The sequence below is a fragment of the Pungitius pungitius genome, chromosome 5, assembly GCF_949316345.1.
Source record: "Pungitius pungitius chromosome 5, fPunPun2.1, whole genome shotgun sequence".
NCBI lineage: Eukaryota > Metazoa > Chordata > Actinopteri > Perciformes > Gasterosteidae > Pungitius > Pungitius pungitius.
The window spans coordinates 15,562,209-15,580,518 of record NC_084904.1 but is presented as its reverse complement, the minus strand read 5'-3'; the positions used below and the strand labels follow the sequence as shown (position 1 = coordinate 15,580,518).

The 18,310-nt window shown below is 45.1% G+C and overlaps 1 protein-coding gene across 3 annotated transcripts in view; it reads left to right on the top strand.

The window, feature by feature from the left end:
• The window catches only part of LOC119224538 (tetratricopeptide repeat protein 28-like), a 140,461-nt gene that overhangs the window by 77,145 nt on the left and 45,006 nt on the right, over positions 1-18,310 (top strand). For all 3 annotated transcript variants that reach the window (XM_037481588.2, XM_037481587.2, XM_037481589.2), the window contains 3 exons: positions 5,089-5,236; positions 10,005-10,277; positions 11,024-11,154. In XM_037481588.2, the coding sequence (XP_037337485.2) occupies positions 5,089-5,236; positions 10,005-10,277; positions 11,024-11,154 (552 nt within the window). The remainder of the gene's footprint in view (positions 1-5,088; positions 5,237-10,004; positions 10,278-11,023; positions 11,155-18,310) is intronic.

The window sequence follows — 18,310 nt, the reverse complement described above, 5'->3', positions numbered from 1 at the left end:
ACACCTTTGGTGTGTCTCAGTCATAAAACCACCGTGGACAGGGTTGCTCCACTTAAAGCTCTCCGGTTAGAATAGTGGACGGAACATAATTCAAAAAATTCCATATTTCTCGTGGATTTACTGGACTAATGCAGACATGTTTCAATCCACGTGAGGAAAAATGTGCCTGTCACTGTTTTTCTACACAAACATGATGCATGCACGGAGATGAATACACACGTGATCGATGCAGGTCAGCGGTGTTTGCTGATTTAGGGTTTGGTCTTATTAGATTTGGGAGATGGTAATAGACAGACAACTGTGTCATGATTCCATCCCAGTGACCTCGAGGCCAGAGTTTAATGTCTGGCCCAAGGTAATGGATGTAATGCCCCTACTTCAGCCCCTGAAGGTTGACCTCAGACCTTTTAGGTCCTGTGGGAAAGAGATGTGTACCTGCAGTGAGGCTTAGGAAGAGGGTAGAAACTCCGTGACTATGGCATCTAAATAGATTTAATTAAGTGCAGGCTACATTGTGCTGTACTGCGGCTTTCAGATTGTCAAGTTGAAGGGCAGAAAGCCCAAAGCACCAATCATTCCATTCCACTTTTTTTCTGCAGTTCTACAGCTAATTTGTCATGGCCACCAGTAATCCCTGGATATTAAATTAAGCAGTTGACATTTTGTGTACCCTGCGAATCGACTCTGTCACCTTGAACGTGTGGCGTGAGAGATTTCCGAGGGATGGCGGAAGGCAACATGCCTCAAACTCCGGTCGACACATGACATTTCTAGGTCACATTGGAAACCAGGCAACAACACCTATAGTTAGAGAGCCAAGAAACCGAGGGAAGAAAGGCAGCAATCCCTTTGTCCCTGTCACACCATTAGTGTTAATCTGATTTGAGTGTCCTTGTCTGTGTGGAAAGCTGTTTTCATGTAATTCATGTTTGTTTGAGCCTGATGGGTGGCTTTCTTGACGACTTATTGATGTATCTTTCTTCAGTTTGTATATATATGTGTGTGTGTGTGTGTTCAGAGTAATTTGCAGCCTGCTGTCCCTGTTTGATGGTCTCATTTGGGTTCCTTCATGGCGGCAGCGGGAGTTCTGCTGAGAGTGTCGCAGTGGCCCCAGCTGCCCTGTGGGTGATCAGAACCCGGCTGGGCAGACGTATCGGAAACACGCCCCAGTTGTAAAGGGTGTGGCCCGATCTGAACGGAGCTTAGGCGGGTTCTATTGATTCCCTCATGTGAGAGCATCTCTGTTATTACCGATCAGTGCATAGCGAGCCGCACAAGTCCGTGGGCCCTTGGAGCACAGCTGGAGCAGTCGGTTCAGCGGCAGGCGGCCTGCCTCGTTGGGAGGAGTTATGCCGTTGGTTTAGAAAGACGTCATTAGGGTTGAGATTTGAACAACTATGAAAGTGTAGCAGGAAACAGCTTCTGCCCATACATCGGCTGGTTTCCAGCTCCACCTGGCACAGCATTCTACTATTTTATTTCTCGCTGAAAATGGCGGATTAAGGAGGAGAGTCGGTATTTTTGGCAATCCTTAAGTGTCCTTAACATTCAACTTAAATGTAGGAAGCATATGCACCAACCTATTGACCAGGAAAGTTTGTTTCACATCTTTGTGAGCAGGCATTTTTTTTGTCTCGCTTATTTTACATAAGTAACCCGACAGAAGTTTGACCTTCATGCCAAACCAACCCATGCACCAGTCGTTCATACCCATTCAGCACGGCTGAACAAAATGTGTTTTTATTCAGTTCATTTGACCCTGTAAGGCATATATTTATAACAAGGATAGACCAGCTCAAACATAGTCATGCTCTCATGGGGCAGATGACACCTCTGGGGTTAGAGGGCTTTGACGAGGAGCCTAAGAAGGAGGCAAGGACATATGTTGAGGTATTAATCTGCTAATGGGAAAGGAGCCTGTAACAGCTGGTCTTGTACCCAACTCCCAATCTTAATCTGGTCAACTTCCTGCCCAGCTGCTCCGACTGTGAGCCTTATTGTGCACAACAGAGCTCACTCTGAAAGACAATTGTCCATGTTTCCTTGAAAGTGTCTTGTTAAAGAGTAAGGAATCACATTTCACTACATGCTCAAGGTTGTATGAGCACATGTGTGCGGAGAATGTTGGATCCTGCAGCGTGTAGCACAGCGTACCACCAGAGTGAATAACTTTTTTTCTTTTTTTGCATAATTTTCCTCTTCCTCCAAAGCATAAAAACATGAATATTTAAAACTACATCAAACAAGTATTCATGAAATATTAAAATGTTCGAGAAACAAAAGCTTTTATTCTCTTTTATTTGTATGTTTTCAAGCCTCTCTTATTCTCTCCCTCTCTCTCTTTCTCACAAACTCACGCACAAACACATGTGTACTAACGCGCACATCAGCACTCCCAGGATTTAGCCGCGGGTGAAAACGACACACCTCGATTCGCTCTTCTGTTGCATCAGCACATCGCTTCATTTAACAGATGAGGCGAAGAAGCCGTGCGGGTCGATGATTTACCCCAAATTGAATTTTAAGCAAAGGCATTATTAGAAGTATTGGTTTGTGGGTATCATGTGGACAAGATGAGTCCGATATCAGAGGGACCTGGTTAGTGTGAACTTTGCCGTCGGAGGAGCCATCCTGTTAAGGGACACGGCTTTTGGCGGAGAATAAGCACTGACTCGCAGCATTCTGTTGTGCGTGTAATGCTGTATGTAGACGGGGAAAAGTTAATCCGTGGATCCCTCTCTTTACTTGTAGTGCTCTCTCTTTCCCTATCTCTGTCTCTCTCTCCCTCTACTCTGCTTATCTTCCTCTGTCTGTGCTAATCACTGTAGCAGCAGCTCTAAGCAGATGCTGCTGTGTTTTTAGGAAATATCCCATCAAGCGTGAATTAGGAAAATGTTGTCTCACATAATGCCATATGCCAAAGCGTAGCCAACCTCTGGGTGTTACATCTGCAGCTTTGTCCTCTTGTGCACTATTTGCTCCCCCACGCTAGCATTCAGTAACTGTGATGCAAATTCAAGTGAGCCCCTTGTTTAATGAGCATCACTGGTTATGCGAAGGCTAAGGTTATATTGTGTGTGTGTGTGTGTGTGTGTGTATGTGTTCTTGCAGCTATGATGTGTTTTGAAGGCTAAATGGCAGAATCAATGTGCCGAACGGCATTATAGATTTCTTTTTTTTTTTCTTGCTCCTAAATTTCAACATTGCTCTGTCGTTCATGCGTTCATTCTCGTGCTTGTGTTCGCATTCTTGTAACGGTTGCTGCAGAGGTCTCGTCTTTCAGCCGCATGAAGGACATCATCGGTTTAAATGAAATGATTAAAGAAGACAACCTTTTTTGTTTGAAACAAGCCTCATGTGATTCATCTTTTTTTGGTTGTCTTAGGCTTGGCGTACCGCTCTTGCGAATGAAAGGAAGGTCTCCGGGCGAGCAGTCATATAGGAGGCCAAATCTAATCAAAGGGAGAAATGCTTTTAAATGTCTTTTGTTCCCCCAGGCAAAACGTTTGTGGGCCCCCCACTCTCCCCAATGCGTTCTGCCCAAACTCCATCGCCACTAGATGCAATTAATATTGAGCGGAGACCCTGGCCTGCGCTCCCCTCTTATAATAACAGTGTTAGAACAAAGGTTAATGCTTTGAATCTAATCTCTGTCCTTTTTCAATGGAGTTGTGTTGCAAGCGAAGGGAGGTCGAGATGTTGAGGAGGGCTGCAGGTCTGGAGAGAGATTGGTAGTCAGGGGGGGGGGGGTGCCGCGGACAGAAGCAAAATTAATTATTGGTCTCTCTAAATTCGGTGTCATGTCTCATTTTCTTTAATCCTCCCTGCCTTTTTTGCCTTCCTAGCAGTGCTAACAGAGAAGCGTTGGAGGACTAATGAAAAGGCCTCTTAGATGATAATGGCAAATTAGCCTTGGTGTCACTTTGGAGGCTGTAAGTGGAGTGGCTCAGTGAGGGAGGAGGTGACCAAACGGTTTTGGTCACCTCCTCCCTCACTGAGCCACGCCCCCCCCCCCCCCCCCCCCCCCCGCCCCTCTTGCTATGCTGCTATAATGATGCTTCTCTGATGTCTACTCTGAGGCAGTTTGCATTCTCTTGGGGCGAGTTAGTGGTTTGGTGAATTTTGACCTGGATCTAGTTCCTTCTCTCTTTGCTGCCGTTATTAGACTGGACCAGAGTCAGGTTTAACAACTCAGCAGGATTATCTTATGATCAGGCCTCAAACAAAAACATTGCTTGGATAACATATCTCTTTTCGCTGCGTAGTCCTAACAGACAATATGAAGGGGAAAAAAAAGCCCCTCACACTTATTGATGAAGCTTTGGATTCCAGAGACAACGTCTGTTTTAGTTTTTCAATCTGAGGGATGTTCCAAACATTTCAGCCTCTCTCAGAGAGATACTGTATGTCAGCAGTCACATGCAGTTACATCTCAGTCGGGTTGAATTATTCTACTCCACAACAATGTGACTCTCTCAGCTCTTTGAATAACAGACTGGGTGACAAATGCAGTTAATTTCTCTCTGCTTGAAGAGCGACTCTCAAATCCAAAACATGACACATCTGATGGAAAAATGTGGCAAAAATTCCGGTCAGTTGTGTGATTATTTTACAACTGAGCCCAGACAAAGGCAATGCACAATCTGAAGTATTCACGGGTATTCTTTTATTGCGCTACAGACCGACTTGACGAAGTAGCTCTCTCTTATTCTCCTTTTTCTTTTACTCTCTCTTGGCTTTTATTCTTACACAGCCCAAGAGAAGTGTCGCTACTCCTCTTGTGTGCACTTCACTCCCACAGCAAGTAGAATACACATTACTGAAGAGTGAAATTACAGTTGCTTCTGAGAAGCCAGCCAGCCACATGTGCATTTATGTAAAACTTTTAATCCAATTAATATGTACACAAACCCCAGTTATCACTTTGTTACGGGAATACAGCGAAGGGAGAGAGCTGAAACTGCTCCGGTGGAACAATTGCAAATGGCATGAAATGAGTGTGTCTTGTAACGTGTTTGTATAAAAAAAGACCCATGCTGCGTCACTACACTGGATCCCCGATGACTCTTTGCTTCTCTCCTTCTGCAGGCATACTTCCGACAGGGTGTTGCCCTTCAGTACCTTGGTCGCCATGCCGACGCACTGGCCGCCTTCGCCTCCGGGCTGGCCCAAGACCCCAAGAGCCTTCAGCTCCTGGTGGGCATGATAGAAGCCGCAATGAAGTCTCCGTTACGAGGTAAGACATTTAGTAGCTGAATATGATTGTAGTTGTGTGTGTGTGAGTGTTTGTGTGTGTGTGTGTGTGTCTAGACGGCATGTTCATGTGTCTGCATGTCACTGTTTATTTTCTTCACCACTTCCACATTTTCTTTTCGTCCCCATACAGCCTTCTGTGAAATAGTGCTCACAGTGTCCGTCAACACGCATGTTGAGGTGACTTTACCTGTCAGTTTTTTCTTTTTTCTTCTTCACCCATCTGGCTGGCAGGCCATCCGTCTCTCTGTCTGTCTTTATGTCTTTGTGAGTGACTGCTGGTGTCAAGTACTTACCTCTGGACTGTGAGGCCTGCAGCCTCAGCATATCTACTTGTCCGACGGGCTGATCACACGCACAGATAGCCCGTTATCTTAATGAGCATCCAACACTAATGCCATTGTCCGGGTCTGCCCCTGTGAAAGCCCTTTTTCTAAAGCTGAGTGGATTCATAAGCAGCACATTCAAGCCAAGATTGTTACTAAATGTGTTCTTCCTCTTACAAATGATCATCTGTATTATCAGCCAAGTGCAGTGAACCAGGGGGCGATGGTGGCACATGGAGTAGCGTGGTGCGCTGGGAGCCGCAAGGCTGGCGGTTTGAATCCCGGCTGCCCCATGTGCCATGTCGAAGTGTCCCTGAGCAAGACGCCCAACCCCTAATTGCTCCCCAGACAAAATGTAACGCATGGGTTATAATGCAATGTAAGTCGCTTTGGTTAAAAGCGTCGGCTAAATGACATGTAATGTAACCTTGAGCAATCACTGTGGGCCAAACTCATGAGAATCAAAACAAAGTTGGCAACACTTTTACCTCAGAAGACTACTGCAGAGGATTTAATATTCCTCACATCTGCACGGGGACGACTAAGAAAATAGACTGAGTCATCTTGCAGTCTCACTTTGTCCTCCACTCTGTTTCAAAGTGTTCTGATAACGGCGCTTTTGAATAAACGTGGCCTTGCTTTATAATCCAAAATGTACTAAGTGTACAACGATATCAGCAGCTCTGAAGGGCTTTGTTCAGTAAGAGATTCTGTTTTTCTTTGATTGAATACAGTGCTCTTCTGAATATTTGTGTGCAAATGCAGAAGAAAAAAAATCGCTAAGAGAATAAAGAATGAGAGAGCCCATCTGAGCAACACTGAGTGTATAAGACTCTCACTGGAGCCAAAACAAGAAAAATGGTTTTGGGTGCTAGCCCAGACCTCAGCATTATGGACCAGAATGGGTTTTCTCTGTGGGGGAAGAATAACGTTCAGCCCAAGCCACTTAATCTCTTAATTGTTTACCCTATTTCCTGCAGTGCCAGGTAACCAGTGGAAGACCTAATCCAAGGTGTGCTGAGGAGAGGTAGCTAGGTCAAAGGATTTAGAGCAATGATGATCCTCACAGAGGGGCTCCTGGCACAGTGGGACGGTAACCAATGTTGCGCCAGCAAACAGGGAGGAGAATCCGTGTTACTCAGCCAAAGTCGCCCGATAAGTGAAAGGTAGGCGTGTGTTGCTTTCTTTCCCTCGAAGGGGAAGAGAGCGACCACGTTCCTGCCAGTCGTTGTTTGCCACCGCGTTCAGTAGCACACTCGGCACAGGGTACGTCTTGTCGATTACTTCACCCATCCTCTTTTTAATTGCGGTTCATCATGTCCAGCCACAAATGTATACACATTTTCATGTAACGATAAGACCCCTGTTCATAAAATCAATGCAACTCAGCTGGTTTTCCACCTTCTTTTTTTGAGCTTTAACAACCTTTTAATTACACGTGTAATCCATTTGTAATACCTTAAATCTTTTATAGCTGTTCTGCAAACATCACATTTTTCCCCATCTGCGTATGACTCAATGTTGCTGCCCCGTTGCTGAGAAATAGCTGATTGTATCTAGCTGTGATTGTAGTGTTAGTCATTTATCTAACCACATTTGGGCACACTGAGGCTTGGAGTCCTCCCAAAAGCACCTTTCTGTTTATTTTCTGCCACAGAGTAAAGAGATCCAGCCGAAAACATCCATATCCAATAAGAAAATAACTTAATCAAGATAGAGGAAGACAAATAATGAACCTCCGAGAATAATATGAAGGCGTATGTCTTCAAGGACACGGTGTGTAGTGAATTCATCAAAGCTTTATTTGGTTTCTGCAGTAAAGTTGATATTACATGCATAATGCTCCGATTCTTAGTGTCATATGCAATTCAACCCTTTCTCCCTGACACACACACACACTCCCACTTATCCTCGCATGCATCAAGGTTTCATCTCATTATTCCAGTCAAGTAACTGTTGTGCTCCCATGTGATTCATACTGTACTTCCCCACATCAAAAGGCTCTTACAAGAGTGAAAAACTAGTGCAACATCACCTCCCTCCTCTGGTCTCTCCTCGTCTGCTACTTCCCGTCAGCAATTCCCCCAATCTATGTCAGCATAGTCAGTAATCTGTATTGTAGAACGCGCTGTGGGAAATCAACCTCACATGGTTCACATGTATTGGAAGCTCTCTTTGATAATGTATGTAATCACTAAAGTGATTCTTCCACTCAATTTTTTGTTAATTATTGGATTTCTTTCCACATAGGCCAACTATGGGGGGTAATTCTTCACTGAAAGATCCCTCAGAATAAAGCCTAAAGCCTACAGCATCAAGGCTGCATAATTTACCATTAAAAACATTTATCCTCAACTATAGCATTGAAAAGCTGTGTTCGTGAGCATCTGTTGAGGAACCTTTTTGAGCAAATTGCTTTTGATTTTCAAGTAACACAAGCCCAAAGGGGCTGTTCCCACATCTGACCTCCCTGGAGACGACAAGCGAGAGGAGACTGTTTTCAATCGATTATCACATCATCACTTAAAGGATAAGAAGTTCATTTTATATTTTTCTTGTTGTCAACAAAAATCTCAACATAAAATCCCCACTACAAAGAAAGCTTTGGTAGCCAAAGCCTAATATAGTTTATGCCATTCACCACATGAGCCACAATGTTCCTTCATGACAATCAAAACAAGTATTCTAGTTTATTTTGAGATTATACCACCATCCTACTGCCATAAATATTCATACACCACTAAATCCGCTGCAGAAAAGTTTTAAGAAAATGCGCTATGAACGATGTAGGGAAAATTCTTTGACTTATTTTTGAAAGTACATCCTCAGTGGAAATGGAGAGAGGGGAAGTCAGACAAATAACTGAAACACAGGTGGGATACAGCATTAGCATATTTTTATATTCAAACAAGATGTTAGTTTGAGTCACTATTTGGAGCATTGCGTATCGTATTTTTTGTCCATGTGCATGTCCGTTTTGTCCTGTCATTACAGTAAGCCGCGAACGCACCCTTTAAAAGCCTCTCTTACGTTACCAGATACGTTACATTTGAGGCAATGAGGCAGAGGTCGCTATTCTCGCTTCATATCTTCATACGTGCCTCAGTAAATAACTTAGCTCTAGCACTTGTGTGTGTGTGTGTGTGTGTGTGTGTCCCTGTGAAACAACACACGCTGATGTTGTCATAACTACCTGTTTATGAATGCAGCAGCCATGACACCTTTTTAAAAAGGATTCTCTCCGCGTGTGATTCATGACGCCGCTCTCGGTGTCAGTCTGAAGGCAATTACAAGCTATGAATGGATATAATATGCACGCAGTGACTCCACAAGCACGACATTCTGCCAACTGCTGGAACAGAAGCTATTCTCTTGAAAATGCATCATCAGTTATGCTGTTGAGTGCTTGTGGGGGGGAAGCATCTGATATTGTGCGTGTGTGCTTGCCCTTTTGTGTGTTGAATTAGCATCCGTTGTTTCTCCAAGAAGTATTGTAACTATTCAATTGTGCCTAAATGTGTGTCTAAACAAATGAAGGTATGGTTTATGGAAGCTTGCATTAGACTACACACGCAGCTACACATTTTGTACAGGCACAGAAGTTCCATGCATGGACACTTTCTTTACACTGCTTTTACCTAATTACCAGCAAGCCTGTTCAAAATATTTTCAGATACCGGGTCATGAGAATTAAGCATCCCCAAGATGCCCTCTGATACATGAAAGCAAACACACACGCGCACACACACGTGGGCCTGCCGCCCTTGCCCCCCCTTCCTGTTGTTCGATGCTGGTGTCTTCCAGAGGGCTTTGTAATCTGGAGGGGCTCAGGGATCACAATTCCCGCGCGACCCACCATTGATTTATGTCATTGTGTGCATTTTCAGCCTCTTCAAAGGTCACCTTGTGTGTGTCTCCTTTGCGCTGCATTCCTCTGTTGCTGCTACTGTTGTACATTAGCTGCATTAGTTTCCCCATCACTCTTTAAAGTCGTTCTCCAAACTCACTCTTCCCTCACTGTGTTCGTCTCAAACCACCATATCAACTGACACAAAGAGAAGGCAGAAGTGTAATTTTGCTGTGCTATTTGTAAAGACAGTTGCCAACAATGTTCTAAACTGCTGCTGGAAATTGCCCGAGATTACCACAGTCAGAGTGGAGGGAAAATAAAAAATGGTTCATGTTGATTTATTGTCAAACTCTCAGTGAAAACCATCACTCAGCCAAGCTGCAGGCGGCCCGGCCAGACAAAACACATCCACTGCTTCGAGGAAAATCAGGAAGAGTCAAGTTCACTAGAGTTGATAAACATGTAGTAACACAATTATTGCAATCAACGTTGCACATTGTTGTGAGTTGCCCCGTGTTATTTGGCGTATTTAGGAGCCTGTTTTCTAATCAGTCTTACTCTTGTCCTACCTGCAGAGTCTCTGGAGCCCACCTATCAGCAGCTGCAAAAGATGAAGCTGGACAAAAGTCCCTTTGTGGTGGTGTCTGTGATTGGCCAGGAGCTGCTGACCGCGAGCCACCACACGGCCTCCGTCGTGGTGCTGGAGGCCGCTTTGAAAATCGGCACGTGCAGCCTCAAGCTCCGTGGTTCAGTCTTCTCGGCCCTCAGCAGCGCCCACTGGTCCTTGGGCAACACGGAGAAGAGCACTGGCTACATGCAGCAGGACTTGGAGGTGGCCAAAACCTTAGGTAAGCGGCAAAGAAGGATTAATTACGAATGATGAATAAACCACACAATCAATCGATACATTTTTAATTTGTTGCCAATTATTTATAGCCAGTGAAAGCCCAACATTTAGATGGATTGCTGACATTTTATACAGACATTTCTGTTCCCCGCAGGATGAACTTTACTGTCGTGCTAGAAATTGGCAGGAATTAATCCATTTCCTTATCAAGAATGGATATCACTAACTACAAGCGTGAATATCCTGCGTGGGTGTTAATCTAGGCAGAGGCGGGAGGCCTTCACAGAAAGGCTAAGGAAAGGAAAAAATACTCGTGATGTAGGAGGGGGAAAAAAATGACAAATCATAGAGCTGCACAGACTGGCTCCAGTCTTCTCACCCCCACACAGTTTGACACATGGCTGGGTAGAGCAGCTGGAGATAAGGAGCCGTGGTTCTCAGGTGGAGCGCAGAGACTTTCACTTTACTTTGTCCCTGTCTGTGGGGCCTCTCTGTCAGGAAGAAATAATAAGCCCCCCCTCCCCCCCACACCCTCTGGAGCATTGAGATCAACACTACCAGCTGTCACCGGAGCGCCTCTACTGTGGAGGACTTACAGCGGCCACTTTCCCTTCTAAGGGCACAGTGGCATGGATCGGGTTCATCGCATCACTGTTCAAAAGTGCCGTTGGGATGATGTGACATAAACAACGGTTGCTTTATGATCACCTTGGCTGTACTCTCTTCTCATCTCCCTTTCCTCTTTAGGTGACCAAACAGGGGAATGCCGTGCTCACGGGAACCTGGGCTCGGCATTCTTCTCCAAAGGAAACTACCGAGAAGCGCTTACCAACCATCGCAACCAGCTGGTTCTGGCCATGAAGCTAAAGGACAGAGAGGTAAGAAGCAGCCCCCTGAAAGCAGTCTCAGCACTCTGTGAATGGATGGGCAGGGGACGGTTGGATTGAGGTTAAAAACTATTTAATTCTCTGAGTCTCTTATCATTCTGCAGGCCTGGGATTGCGCTGGGCACCGCGTTTCTCTGTCCTGGGGTTTTAGAGGGTATCTCAAGGTGAAGTCTGAAGGACACCGAGATGCCGCTGCTCTTTGTCTATTGAAAAGCGTGGTTGGTTTGCGAAGAGCAGATGAAGGTGATTGGGAGGAGACAGAGGGATGCAGTTGTAGGAAGGGCCAACTGGATGGCCTCAGCAGCTGGTTCCCCTTATTATCAATGCAAACCATTTATGCAGCTATGATGCAGATGATTATCTCCTCCATGTAGCAGTAAGTCTGGGGCTTTGTAACATACGGAGGTTTTGGAATATAATTTGCACATTAAGTTAATTTGAATATGGGCTATGGAGAGTGGGAGGGCGATGAGAAAATGAAGGAGACGGAGGAGAATTTGACAGATTGTAACACTTTTCCTCCGTTTGGTGCACCTCTTACTCTCCTCACTCTGTCCCATGCTTCGGTCTCCTGCCAACCAGGTCATTGTGGTGGTGGTGGTGGTGGGGGGGAGGGAGGGGGGGGGAGAGGTGCTCGTTCCAACACAATTCCCGTCCCACAAGGAGAAGAATGGCCTCGGTTTCCCCTTCATACCTTATCCTCCCCACCAGGCCGGCAGGCCTGTTTGTTTGTGTTCCCTGATATCAGGAGACATTTAAACAGTCCAGTCAAATGTAACACAATGCACCAGGATGAAACTTGAGGTTGAAGAATGAGGCCAGAGGTCCCCATGTCATCTTTTCCTCCCACAGTTTGAGGATATGTGCAGAGCACCAGTGCCAAAAGAGCTTATTTATGTAATGAAGTTAGAGATCGAAATGATACTATATCAAATGTACAGACTCGTACGAATCAGCTCCTAATGATTTTTAAAGGCCGAGCAGTAAGTTATCAGTATCAAGCTGCTGTTATCCAATGTGGACCATGGGTTTCAGCCACTGAGGCCCATGCTGCTCCCATGCTGCTTCTTGGAGGAAAACATTGCTTGCACACAAATGGCAAATGTGCCACTCGTGTGTGCCAGAGTGTCCTGGGGCGCAGTGGATGTCATTGAACACCTTTTATTAGTTGCATCACATACTGTAGTAACGTCCCAGTCCTTCCTAAAAAAAAAAAACAGCCCCGTCTTGTTCCTCTGAAGGCCCCCTAATCAGAGTCATATGTGTGCAACACCACCTGGTCTCCCTCAGAACACACTTGGAGCCCGCATAGCGCATAGCTCATTACGGCCGGCCTGATGTTTTTGTTTCTGATGTGGACGTTTTATCTGGCCTCTCTGAAGCTGAGGTCACTTCCTAGAGGCTGGGGACAGGGTGTTGATTCTGAGGCGGACTTCCAGTGCTGGAGAGAAGTCGGTGAAGTGAAGAAGGGGCATTGATTCCAATCCTCAGTGAGAAAGGGATATGTGCCACACAGTATGCGAATAGTAATACGTGTATTGAGGGTGCCATGCAGACACGGAGCAATGTATTGAAATCATTTGCGTAGTGTAATGTTTGATGGGATAGAAGGACCTGGTGGGCCATGTGTCTTTGATATGAAGAGGGATGTGGGTTTTGATTCCGTTTAGCTTCAGGTTTTGATTGTGGGGATGAAAATCTTGAAAGATGACGGACCCAATTTAATTAAGTCTTCATCTTGTTAGAATTATTCTGTGTATGTGTGTGTGTGTGTGCCCAATTAAGATCACTTTACCTCTAAATTAAAATGTTTAGATAATCCGACTGAAGCTTGCTTGTTTTCAACCTGTCTAATCATCTCATTGTTTTGTGCCACAGAGGACTTTGTTGTGGTGTTGTTGCTATGTTACCAATTACATACACTTTGTAAAAATAGAGGAAAAAGAAGTACATGGACAGCATTTATCTATGCGTTGTTTCATTTTTTGTGACCGCTCAAGCTTTTCCAACCACAAGGATTGATTTTTTTTAATGGAATTATCATTTAGGGAATTATTAGTTAGTCCCTTACATGTAGTAATGCAATGCACTGTTTGTCACTAAGCAACATCTACCTCATGTGTGTGTCTGCTAATACTTACCGATACTTCCACCAATCCCGGTAGTGTAGCTCAAAGCCCTGGTTTATCACAACACTACGGCCTCAGGGTGAACAGTGGTCCGTGTGTGATGAAGGAGCAGAAACAGTTGTCTATAAATCAAGTACAGTCACCGGGTCCATAAATGATCAGTAAAGAAGCCATGTACAGGATCTCATTTCTTCTTCTAATTACCAGGGAAGAAACCCTTTGTTGTGGCTTTATACAGCGCAGCAAAATAAGGCAGTTTCAGTTTTGGGAACTTGCCTATAGCTGACCAGCAGACTCCGTGACACAAGCTAATCCTCCTGGGTCCGACCAGAATGATTTCTATAATCTGCCTTCACCGAGCTGTAAAAGAGGAAAAAAAAGGAACAGAAAAGAGGGACGAGCTGGAGCTGGGTTCAAAGAGTGAGTCCTCAGTCATCCGTGACCGGGACTGGAAGCTGCGGTCCAAACCTGTGAGGTCATCAGCTAGTGTGAAGTGTTTTTTCTTTAGCTTGCTACCTTTTGGAAACATCCGTCGCAGATTTTCAGCTGTCCTACATACTGCAGATAGAAAATGAATACACCGCATAGTCTTTGTGTCCCGGCTTGCACACCTGGCCTCGTCTGACTGCGAGTACCACCTTTAACAAAGGACCTCTCATGGTCAAAACAAAGCTGTTAAACTTGCTCTTTCCTCTCCAAACTTTTACCGTCCCCTCTGTTTGTCTGTGACGTTTTCATCTTAAATGGTAGGTTTAACTAGAAGGAGGTAACCCCTAATTTTGGGGTGTGAGTATTTAGGAGAAACTGAGGCGAGCTGGCAGTGGCGTACTCTGTAATTACGCCTTGTGTGATGTTAAAAAGAGGCTCCGCTGCAGACTCCCCCCGACCCCAAGTTGAAATGGAAATCACGATTAGGGGTAAGAGGGGGGAAAAAAAATACAAAGGATGTCTCCATAGGCTCCACAGTTCTTCTGTCTCCTCCCGCCCATAACCGTAGCGTCTTCTTTTTTAAATGATCCATGCTCCTCTGCCTCCATCCGTCAAACGGAATTTAGTGAACCTCACTGTAAGAGTGACACGGACAGTTTCATCACGGCTGTTAATATTGCTACTATTTTGAGGCGTTATGGATTCTGCTGGACACCGGCTTGTATAATGAGGCGGAAGGCTGAAAGATGATCTTCTAAATGAGGGTTGAGGAAGAGGGAAAGTGTGGGTGTTCCTCTTGTCGGGGTTGGGGTTTGCCAATGTTTGTCAGCACTCTAGCAGAGGAGGGGATCATTAAGGAGTCATTAGGGTATGGACGTGTGCCTCCAACGCCTTTCTTGGGGCCCATGCTGATAGAGGGCTTGGAACCCATGTCTTCTTTCTTTAGCCTCCACTGCATTTGCTGATTAAGGGGGAGGATTAGAGGATGATTAGAGGGGTTCATTTAGCTCTGTTGCTGGGTTGCGGCACAAAGAGGGAGGTGTCCAGCTATATACAAGCGACCCTTCTTCCGTTCCCTGATTACATTTCACAGGGCAACCTATATGAGTGCAATCAGCTGTTGATGTTACTTTGCTAGTAAATACATAGTAACCTACCGGTGTACTGGAGGAGGAGGGCCGTAGCTGGCCGTTGCACAGCGGCTGTAACAGCAGGGCCGGCCCGCTGTGCCTTAATGACACACAGGCTCTTCTCGGTCCAGTGGTTTGGAACTGCTCTACAGCAGCTCGCTTAGCCATGAATCATGAGAGATGGACGGCAAGCATCAGCCAATGGGCCATGACCACAACTGGGAAACAAGTATTTGTGTGCGTATGTGTGTTAAAGGGAGCACACATCTGTGTTCCCATATTCCAATGTGCTGTTCATGTTTATCTTCTTTTTTTTTTTTAAAGCATTCTTTCATAAGCTTGTGAGATAGTAAAATGTCAGATGATTTTACACCTCAAAGGTTCAGTGTAGGTCAATATGGCCTAGAGCTTTAATCTAGATACAGATAATTTCATATCCTCATTATGTTAAATATCAATCAATCAAATAATAGTGTATATATAAAATAACCACATGGGAAAGCCACTTTTTGTTTACATATGTGAAGTAAATACTTGTGTTTTTACAAACTAAAGACAGAGTATTTTGCTGTTTTTATCAAGAGCTTTAATGCAAAATGAACAGAACAGTTTCAGGTTAAATTCTATAGAAGATATTTTTTACAGTTACTATGTTTAAATGCATGCAAAATAATAACCAAAACAAATGACAGTTTTATTTAACTATACTCTGTAGCAGAGTTCTTTATCCATTTTTTAACAAGTTGTTCTGAGCCACAATGATTGTAATCAATATGTGGTTTCAGTACAGTGGGAGTCCATTGAAAGACGATAAATTGTTGTTGTAAATTATCGCCTGGCTCTATTTGACGTAACCTTGAGATGTGTTGCTCTTGATTTGATTGTTAAAGCACGAACATACACAGACATCTGTTGATATGCTCACAGTGTGCATGTGAGAGACAGCATCTGTGAACGTCTAACCGACGCCTGTGGCTGTGATTTGTACTAGTTGCCGTGTAATGGTGTATGCACTGACCTTCCAATTCCGGCAACATACAATTGACCCAGATCGTGGAATTCTGCGCATGCACGCACAGTCAAAACAGAGGTTCATGGACATGGAATTCCTCTGTGTGTGTATGCACATGTACTGTGCGTGTGCATTTGCTGCATTGGAGGTGACGCACTGTTGTGTCTCCCCCAGTGGAGCATTTGGAAGGCTGTCAGAGAGATGAATGATTGCTGTAACATCGACTACTGCTCTGTGCCTTCCTGCTACCTCCCCCCTCTCCTTCCTCAGTGCCCCATGCTCCATTTCTCCTTCCCTCGGCCCTTACACATCACCTCCGCTTCCATTCTTTACTTCTCTTCCATCCCACCGCATTCACACACCTCCTTTTCCGCTCCCTTTTTTTCCAATCTTTATTCGTCTTATTTTTTTCTTCTTTCTTAGGATGTGTCACCTAAGAAAGGCCGTTGAGGAGAATGGACACAATTCCCAGTTAAATATTCATTGTATTAGATTTTCTGGATGCTATTTGGACGCACACATTTTCCGTTCGAAGCGCCAATACTCAAGCTTCATAAGCCCTGCCGCTAATGCTACTCTAACAACACCTTAATTCCTGCTGTGGCGTGTGTAGATTGTACTGCTCACTGCTGGCAAGTTGAGTCATTTGTCTTGAATATTACACCTAGTCTATCTTCTACTCCCAAGCTGCTCCAATCAAGGGCAATATAGAGGGACAGATTAGATAACAAATAAACAGTGACATGGTCACAGGAGACTCCTTCACTCTCTGCCACGCTGCTGTGGTGCACTATATGGTTATGGATGACATGCACAGTGCTCATCAGAGGGAGGAGAGAGAGTCCAACTGGCTCCTGGGGGTTTCTACCGCACCGCAGGACATAGAGAGAATTTAATGATTTGGGAAATCAGAAGTACTATAATTAATCTTGGCAGAAGGGTTTGATGTCACGCGGCGAGAGGGATGAAGACAGAATGCGCCAACTCATCCTCACTAGATAATGGTTTACGATAAGGGACGGAGCCCGATTAAAAGCGCCAGCCAGGGTAGCGCTAGTTCACATGGCTTAAATGAATTGTGTGTCAGTGTAGCTAACTGAAACAGCCCCCCCCCCTCCCCCTCTTTCTTCCAAAGGAGTTTGAGTTGTCCCATGATAGTTCTCACTTACAGGAGGGCCTGCAAGTAGCCCTGAAGAGGCCAGGTGAGGTGTTGGCTCTAAACCTGTGTGATTAATTAATTGTGCAGTTGTTGAATTCTGATCTAGCTGCTATCCACAGGTGACTAGAGTTTGCATCGGGGCAGGTCTCCCGCTGCTGAACCTGGCACTCCCTCACCCTCCTCCTTCCTGGCCTCAGTCCGGCCCAGCCCCCATCCAGGCTGGCCCCAGAGCCATTTAAAGCTCTCCAACTGCAGCCCTTTCTCCAGCCCGATCGATAGTGGAGCTGTCAGCAAGACGAATGGAGGCTTTAGGAAGTCCATTTTAATGAAGGAGAAGGAGCAAGGCAAAGAGAGGTACTTGGAAAAGGGTGGTGGAAGGAGAGAGGGGGGGGAACTATTGAAGGTAGTTACAAAACGAAGGACGGATACGGGACGGAGAAGCAAAAAAGCCAAGCAGTAAAGGAATGTGCATGTGTTTATTGAACTTGTCTGTAGAATTATATGTGTACTACGTAATAATGTCTCCAGGGACAAAGCGTAGGGGAGGGTTGGACTCTGTTTGATTTAGCTACAGAAAGGCCTATTTCTAGCTCAGCATTGTGAAGTGGCTCCTCAGCTAAAGCACACCCAACACAGAAACCTATATTAGTAAACTGAGGGGATTTCATCTGGCCTGCACACAAACACCACATCAAGTCCTCTGGCTCATGAATCATGTCAGCAGCGCTTTGGTAAAAAAATATGTTGTGACAAGGGAGAGCTACAAATCCAAGGCAACCCTCTCCACAACTGCCCTCATCTGACACACTGGCTCGAATCAAAGGACGTGTGCGCATTTGCATTCAGAGGCAGAAGACGTCCTCTGGAGCAGACTTTTAACTTGGGATTCTGTTGATCTTGGAGTTTTGTTTGTTTTCGGCCTTTTTGATATGCATTCTGAGGTGATACCCTTTACATCGCATTAGCATGCAGAAAATGTCTGCATGCTAATTGATGGTTAGGAGCTGAGGTCAAAGGTTAGGCACAGCCAGTGTTGTAGAGCAACAATGTCCTCTGGGCAATGGCCCAGCCAACCCGGTTTTCTCTCACTGAAGCAATTACTGGCCCTGATTAGTCAGTGCGGCAGTGGGAGTGATTGTCGATTTATGCATATTGCCAAAAACGTACTCTTGTCAGCCAGAGCTCTGCCCTGATAAAACCAATCCAAACAAATAAAAGACAAAACTGCGCCAGGGACCTGCAACAACACATCGAATAGAGATGAGTGATTTATTAGAAGCCACTTTCA